The 8987-nt window shown below is 32.7% G+C and overlaps 1 protein-coding gene across 1 annotated transcript; it reads left to right on the forward strand.

The window, feature by feature from the left end:
• The first annotated feature begins 1784 nt into the window (after positions 1-1784).
• LOC130510502 (probable long-chain-alcohol O-fatty-acyltransferase 8) lies at positions 1785-2768 on the forward strand. The gene has a single exon (XM_057006882.1). The coding sequence runs from the start codon at positions 1785-1787 to the stop codon at positions 2766-2768; it is 984 nt and encodes a 327-aa protein (XP_056862862.1).
• The last annotated feature ends 6219 nt before the right edge of the window (positions 2769-8987 follow it).

Genomic DNA, 8987 nt, shown 5'->3' on the forward strand with positions numbered 1-8987 from the left:
AACATACAAAAGCAACAATATGGTAACCTCTAAGTTACGAGTCTGTGGTGGAGGACTTGTATGAAATCAAGTATGTGAGATTACAATCTCAAAAGAAAAGGGAACAAAGAAGGTTATGAAGGTCGCTTGGTAGCTGAGGCTCCTCCTGCTCCTCCCTCACTGGGATGTTCCTGACTTGGTATCACGAACTTGTTAACTTTCTGTTACATTCATAGCCATAGGGTCAACAACAACAACTTTAAAAAAAAAAAAAAACTAATCAATATACAAGCAAAATTAATAGGCATTGATAAAGATAAAGAATGAGAACAAAACAGGCCCCTTGCATTTACAGTTACATCTAAGAACTTAAGAAACACTCTATTAAAAAAAAAAAAATACTCATCAGCTTCATCATTTCTACATTTACTCGAAGTTTTTTCTATAAGAGAGATCAAAACTGTCCTGGAGCAGAAGTGAATAGTTAACTACGATCCAAGAGACTAAGATTCGATTGAGATGCTGATGATGATGTAAATTGCAAATGATTGAATCGCAGAGAGGGAAACCTTTGAGAGAACGCATTCTCTGAGAGATTGAAGGAACCGGATGCATTTCTCTGAATCGTACGGAGACTCAGTGACACAATTGAGAAGAAGGAGAGCCTCTTGGCCGCAGACTGGTTGAGGATTCTGTTTCTCCATGGAAATGATAAACCCTAAAGACAAAGGTTTTTCGGCCGACAGAGAGAGAGATGATGCTTCCGGATGTATGATTCTCAAGTCTCAACTACGGTCACAACTCACAAGGCTTAAAGGAACGAAATCGTTAATGAGCCTAAAAGCCCAGTTTAGCTTATCCATCACAATACGAATTTGTATAGTCTGGTTTTAGCATATTAATTATACTGGTTATGTCGTATGATACTTATGAGAAGATATTAATGATTAACGGTTTATATAAACCGGACTATACTAAGCTCTAACTAAGAACTTTGCTTTTACATATTTATTATTTAGGAATAGAAAAAAATTGCTAATTTCTCAACTTTTTTTATAAGAGAGATCAGCCCATAATGTACATATATAGCCTTGGCGCAATGGTTTTTCAAAACTGGTTATATGAACTCAACATAATTTTTCAATTATTATACCTTTTCAGTTATTATTATACCTTTTCAATTATTATACCAAATTAAACAATACATAAGCTTCGCATGTTTCACAAGAAAGAGAATAAGATATCGATCATTTCAAAACCTAGAATTACTCTCATGAACACGTCAACGGCTGTTTCTTGGGTTTAAGCAAGCAGATCAAAGAGCCAGTTGAGTCAAAAAGCGGTCATCCATTGAAACTGCGTAACATAGAGAAATGTGAAAACTAGTTGTCCGAAAACAAATTAAACGTATGTTGTACATGAGAAATGCATTATCTCGCATTTGATAATTGATGAGTGAATACATGAACATACATATATTTGTTGACATGTACTCTTACAAAAGAAATAAAACTGTTGACATAAGAATAAGCCTTAAAAGGTAAAACGTACACAAGAGCCAGCTTCAGAAGGGAGAGAGAACGTACGCAAGAGCCAGCCTTAGAAAGTAGAACGTGCGCAAGAGCCAGCCTCAGAAGGGAGAACGTCGAAGCAAACCCGTTCCATCATTTGTCTACCTGTTAAACCACAAGTGCAAATAGTCTAATACACATTCCTGCTACTTCAGATACACACAACAACCAAGATAAAAAACCTCGATGATTGGAAGATCATCATTACCAGCAAACACAAAAAATAAGTAAGACATGGAGGAAGAAATCAAGAGATTTGCCCTGGTATACATTTCCGCAATAGTCTCCGTAATTTATTGTTACTACATACCGTCTAGAATCAAAGCTGGGGCTCCTCGATTACTCTCTATTCTTCCAGTATGTGTTCAGTTCTTTGTTTTCCCCATCTTCTTCTCCTCAGTATTGTTCATTTCCATCATAACGTTTACCCTCACAGGGATGGGAATATTAAAGCTCATCCTCTTTTCATTTGATAAAGGTCCTCTTTTCCCACTTCCCACAAGTCTTTTTGGATTTTTGTGCTTCACTTTCCTTCCCATCGAAAGACTTGGAAAAACCCCTAAATCTCAATCTACTTCTCCCACTTGGGTTTTCCCCACTAAAGTTGCAATATGTGCAGTGATGTTAATGTTACATATGCGGGGTTACAAACATAATCTTCCCACGGTTCTGTTATGGGTGGTTATATATCCTTTATATATGTACTTGCCACTTGAGATTGCATTAAACACCGTCAAATTTCTGTTCACTATCATTCTTGGGTGCGATCTTAAGCCAGTATTCGATGAACCTTACCTAGCCACCTCTCTTCAAGACTTCTGGGGTCCCCGGTGGAATCCAATGGTGTCTTCCCTTCTCCGGTCAGCTTTCTACTTTCCTCTGAAGGGTAAATCAAACTCCGGTTTGGCTATGTTTATCGGGGGTTTTGCGACTTTCCTTGCCTCTGGTCTGTTTCACGAACTTCAATCCTTCTACACAAGCTATGAAACGCCTTCCTGGGAGATCACTTTGTTTTATGTGCTGCATGGGGTTTGCACTGCGGCAGAAATGGTGGTGAAAAGGTCAGCGTTTGGGCAGCGTTGGACAGTGAGACCAGTGGTGTCTTGGCTGCTTACCATGACATTTGTGATTGTGACCAATGGTTGGCTCTATTTCCCTCAAATTACAAGGGGAAAAGAGATACGCCATTATATTACCGAATATATTATTGTAACGTGAAATTGTGAAATAAGAAAACTAAAAAAATTGTTAACCAAAAAAAAATCTAAAAAGTTCGTATTGTGCGTGTTTTTAATATAAAAACTGAATAAATCGTGTTCATCTGTTATGTATACCTCGTGAATAAAATCTGTTTTGTTTGTTGCTTTTGTCTTGATTTTAATTTTCTGGCGGTAGACGGCAGTTTCAGAACAATATTACTTTATCGAGAGTCGAGACTTTCCATAGTTTTTATTTTTGCTAAAACTTTCCAAAAAATATGAAAGAACGAAAATCAAGTAAAAATCCTCATTAATGGTTGTCTATTAAAAAAAAAATAAAAAAAAAAATTCTCGTGCATCCACCACAGAATCTGAAGCCGAACATTTTCATAGATGAGACGCGTCATCAATGGTGGGTTCCATTTCCAAACATACTCATGGTCAGTGGTGGAAACCGTCAGATCATGTCATGGTGTGAATGGCTTGGTTTATGTTGATTGTTGAATGTATGCCAGAAAAGCCACTCTGGTTAGTTCAACAAAGCCATTCAAAGCCTTTTATCAGCCCATAATGTTTACTTTCGAGTCCTTGGACAACGGCTTCAACATGACAAAACATACTCAACCATTATTATAACGTTTTGAAAAGAAAAGAAAAGAAAAACAATATTTGATTTAGCAAAAACATAAGGGAGAATATCTGATTACTGTCTTACTGATCATAAAATTCGATATTATTTATTCTTTTGTGCATTCTAATTTATATTTGACGTGCTCTAAGTTTTATCTGTTGGCTAAAGTTTTTTTTTGTATTGGTATTATGTCTGGATTAAAACTCGACATGGTGCATCTTTAGCAAGTAGAGTCTTAAATTTATCGAAGGCTGTAATATGTTGCTAGTTAAGTCGTCCTTCTTAGCTGTGTGTATTTTAGTATAGGAATGATCATATAGACATTTCAAATGTACGTCGGGATGTTTTAATTATAGACCAACACTTGTTCGTAAAAGATGATCAAAGCCTTCACAGGACAAATGTTACTATAGAAGAACCTTATAACCCGGGGATATTTATGATGTTCTTTAAGCAGTGACTTTAACGTAGGAAAATAGTAACGTTGTGGTACCAATAGTACAAATATTCAAACTCAAATTAGCTTGTGCATTATGGCGAGGGAAGTAAGAATGGAAATATGAGATAACATAACCGAAAAGGTAGTTGGAAGGTTAGTTCAGTAAAATTTTAAGGAAGAAGCCACAGCGAACATGTTAAGTGCATGGGAATAGCACGAGAATGGTACGTGAAATATGAAATTAAAAGACATCATTTAATTTCTTTGGTCCTTCTTTTAATGTTCTTTATTAATGTGTCTCTGCCACTTTTCATGAGACACTGTCTCAGTCACCTTCTATTCCACATGTATTTTCTTACTATGCATTCTAAAAATGTTTACGCATCTGATATTTTTTTTTTGAAACTGATTTGTGCAAACGCATCTGATATTTCTACCGTGTATATCATTATATGAATATGTAGACTGTGTGTATATGTACAAACATACAATAATACATATATATCAAAGTTTTGATTTATATCATTATATCTTGAATTTCGGTGGACCAAAGTCAATCATAGGTTTGTAGTTACATATCATGGACTTTTTGATAAGTTTCGAAACAATATTGGCAGAAAGTTTTAAAACTAAATCATTTCTTTATGATTCTTCTAAGAATACTTTTGGTATGTCGACTAATTAACAGCATAGCGTATAGTGTTAATTAGAGATCCTGGTTTCACAAATTTAACTGTATCAACCAAAAATCAATATTAATCTTAGATTTTTCACTATCTTTCTCAATTTTCAGTTAGACAAGGACTACTCACATGTACTGTAACGTTAATATTTTGTTAATATTTTTCGTAAATGAAAAAAAAATTAATAGCAGATACATCAATTGCTAAATTCAGTAACGAGTGTGCATCTATTTGTTGAAAATTGACGAAAATGAATAATGAGTGATAGCAATATTTTGAAAACCGGACTGAATACTAATTCGGTATAATTACTGATTAATTGATTAAAACGGTTCTATCCATCGAATAGTTTTCTAGTTTATATATATACGTATATATATGTTATCTTTTATTGATTAAAAATAAATAATAAACATAGTCTAACTATATATACATTAAACAACTAAAAATGAACACTATGTAAACTAAAATTAAACATTTAAAATTACAGAAATTATTTATTCTTACAACTAATAAAAATTTACTGAATATGAACAAATAAAAATAGTATATAAGAAACCATAAAGATATTTTTTACATTATTTCTTAAGAAAATATAATTTAATCGAAAATTAATTAAGCAACAGTGATAGTTAAATATTGATCGTGAAATATTTAATTTTAATGATAACTAAAAAATATTAATCGTGTGTTGATTTTTTAGAACCGAGATTTGAAGTTAAGCCTAGATCATTAGTTTTATTGATTTTTTTGTCGATTTTACGGGTTTTTTTTTGGCACAACGATTTTATGGTTTTTCTCAAATCCAAGTTTTAAATTGAATTGGACTCAATTTTTTCAACATATCAACTGAGGTCAAGTCATGCACGATAAAGTCAACTTAGGTCAAGATAGCGTTGAATGTTTGACACAATGTTCTTTGACCAGGACAGTCCTGGACCGGTACAGATAAAAGAATCCTGGTATGATCCTGTTCACAAAATTCTTCACATTTGGCATAGGTTAAGTGATTACTTCCCAGCTCTAAAGTATCCAGTAGACACCTGGTTCAATTTCAACCATTCCACGGCTTATCCAAGGACTTAACCCAGTACGTTTGAGCTAAACCAAATGGACGGTCCAGATTCGCTGGACCCTGGGATCCTGAAGCCGTACATTTTCATAGCTGAGACGCGTCATCATAGTGGGGGTCCTCTACATGTTTGTTAATTCTTTCTCTGTATGAATAATTAGTAGGCGGAAGCATTTTATCTGTTAATTTTGATTATATTCATTCTTCGTTTCGACTAAATCCAAAAATCTAAATATTCATAACTATTCAAAATGAAAACAAATATTAAAAATTAGTATTCGTTATAGAAATCATAAATACTAAAAAATTTGTAATTGAATAACTTATCTATTCTGGCTTTTATATAAATATATGTATATAAAATTAAATATATAGTTTTAAATATATAATTTTATATAATTATTATTTTAACATATAACTATTATTTTTATTTATAAAACTACTTATAAAAATATTAAATTAAGAAAGAAATATAAACTCTTTATAAAAACTATAGTTCTTTTAAAATTTTATGTTTTATAAAAACATTTAATTAATTCTAAAATTTTATGAAACATATAATTTCATTAAATTATTTATGTTTTATATTATGTTAAAGATAATATTTTTTTGAAGAAAAACTTGTATTATTTAGAATTCGTGAAGTAAAGCCAAACAAAAAATTGGATATCTTAAATAACGAAAATTACTTTAGACACACGGTAGTAATCATTGAATCATGTCATGACGTGAACGGCGTAGTTTGCTTCTTCTTCTTTTTTTGCATGAGTTTGTTTTACTTTTTGGGTAAAAGAGTTTTGTTTACTTATTTTATTTAATAAGTTCTGAATGCATGCATGAACGTAAGATTTATCATGATATGTATTTTTATTCAACAGTTAGTCAAAATTAGAAAATCACAGAGAAGATCTCATGAAAGGTCCCCATTTATCTTTTAGAATAAATCTTACAAGAGCTCTGGAATTTTGTGACAAACCAAATCTTTGCATGAGGGGACACTATATTATAATGTGTGATTGTATATGCATGCATATCTTTGGCCCATGACCATATTCAAGCCTTACAAAATCGGGAAAGGGCACTGTAAAGTCATGTGATTTTACTCTTTTTCTTCAATAACGAAATATATGTAAATGTAACAATCTCTTAGATATGCGGCAGATCATTTGAAATCACTCAAGACTACATTGTCTTTGGTGATTAAACAAACTTCTATTTACGCTTGATTAGTTCTTAACAATTAAATCAGTCATTTACTCTCTTTTCTTGGTCATGTCGGTAGAATATGTTATATAGCTGTGAAATTTAAATGAGAGTTTTTGTTTTAAATAATACTCATGTTAACATGGGAGTTTAAATTATAGCACAGCGGAATATATGGGTATGAACATATTTTCATTTTCAAAAAATAAAGATTGATGGGTATGCATGAAAAATCACGTAGTTCACATGAATATTTTACGAAATGGGGCCTAGCCATTTAATACTTCTTATTTTCCGTATCTACATATTCATCATAGTAGATACATTCTAAATTCGCTAATAAACCCAACCCACGTATTTGAATTGTATATGTAATAAATATTTGGACCTATTTTCTTCCTTTTTCCCTTATACAGTAGATTATTAGAATGTACTAGTATATCTTTTTTGAACAACAAATGTAGTATATCTTACACTTGAAAATTCAGCAACTTGCATGGTTATTTCTGAATATTGCCAGAACTTTTCAAAAATTTATATAAAATAATTTTAAAATAATTGCCAAAGAGATGTAGCCTCTGAACCTCTTTTACGGGCAGAAGAAAAAAGGATATCTAGAGAAAGCGACATGACTCTGCTCTTTCTCGAGTAGTTGCGGCTCTAACCTACGCGTCAGTTTTTTTCCCTGCACATCTCTGTATTTTCAATCTTTTAAATATATATTTTGAGATTTTTTAAATTGATTTATCAATTATATGTAAATCGTCGCTTTTTCGTGTTTTATCAGAAATGTCGACTATGCATCTGATCAACAGAGTAACAAGTCTTACTTTCTTCGTTAAAGAAATCAGATTTTCAGGTTGGAACGGTTCGATTCAATAAATATCCAAGTAAAACTCTTGACGATAAAACTCTTGACGATCTACGATAAATATCCAAGTAACCTAATGAAATAAACTTTTTTTCCAACAAAGATTTATGCAAACGATATCTCAGATGAACTTAAAATAATATTCTATACAACAAGAAACAAAAAAAAAAAATCTAGATAGAAGAAGCGATCCACAAAAGTAAACTTGATTTAACGCATTGATTTAGTTAACAAAAATAACAGGAAGCCATCAAGAAATGGTTGGGTCTGAAACAAAATATAGCTAATTCGACAAAAAAATATAATAAAAAAGCAAACTACAGTAATCAAATAGTGACCACAAGATGGACAAAAGATATCATCAGTCTAGGTTCAACGCCGAATATTGCTTCGTAGGAAATCTAGGATTATGGGACAATAACCTTAGGTTCTCACCAGAAAACAAAGAACATCAATGCATTGATTAAAGAAGAATAATAACCTCAATGATTCCACATGCTTTCTTGTTCAGGTGGACCAAAGTCATTCCAAGCAAGCTGAGGGATATTAACATATTTTGACATAGATTGGTTGTACTAGTTTTGGGAAACCATGGTTATATTCCGATGCAATCGATATAGAACCAGCAGCGCGCGGACCATGACCAAACTTGTTAAAACTCGTCTCTTTTCTTAACAGATTGATGGTTCACTTGGGATGGTATACAGGGACTAAAATATTAAAAACTGGATTACACCAAACAGGCTAATTTTCCCATCACAAATACCAATTTATAGAAGAGAATGACACAACACCTGAACATAAAACTAGCTAGCTATTAGGAAGACCATTTAGTAACCACAGATAAACCCAAAAATGCGAGTAAGAGATAATGAAAATCTAATCCTTTTTATAAATTTGTATTTCAAAACATGGCAAAATGAATATCTGACGGATAACTCAATTGAGTGTAAAAACTTGTAGTATGCGGTTGAAGAGTTATAGTCAATCAGCTACTCCCACTGCTTTCTCTCAGGTAAACCTCATGAGACTTATCAAAAAACTGCCAAAACATAGCTTCTCTGATGTGGCCACATTTCACATTTCAAATCAGACTTAGATTCTCTCTTCCCTCGTATCTAGTAGTCTCAGTCAATCCACCTGGCACATCACCCTACTTGCATTTTAACCTTATAAATTAGCTTCTAACCGTGTGTAATAATAATACTTAAGCTAAAGCTACATCAATACATTAATACCCCACCAACAAGAAAAGCGAAAAGATTAATAACAAAAGGCGAAAACGAAGGGGAATTTTCAGTCGACCAAAAATAAAAAGGAGATAGAGCCCAGAGCACGT

The sequence above is a fragment of the Raphanus sativus genome, chromosome 4 (genome assembly GCF_000801105.2).
Source record: "Raphanus sativus cultivar WK10039 chromosome 4, ASM80110v3, whole genome shotgun sequence".
NCBI lineage: Eukaryota > Viridiplantae > Streptophyta > Magnoliopsida > Brassicales > Brassicaceae > Raphanus > Raphanus sativus.

Bases quoted from the DNA above. Each gene is read 5' to 3' on its own strand.
- LOC130510502 (XM_057006882.1), top strand. From the start codon at position 1,785: ATGGAGGAAGAAATCAAGAGATTTGCCCTGGTATACATTTCCGCAATA.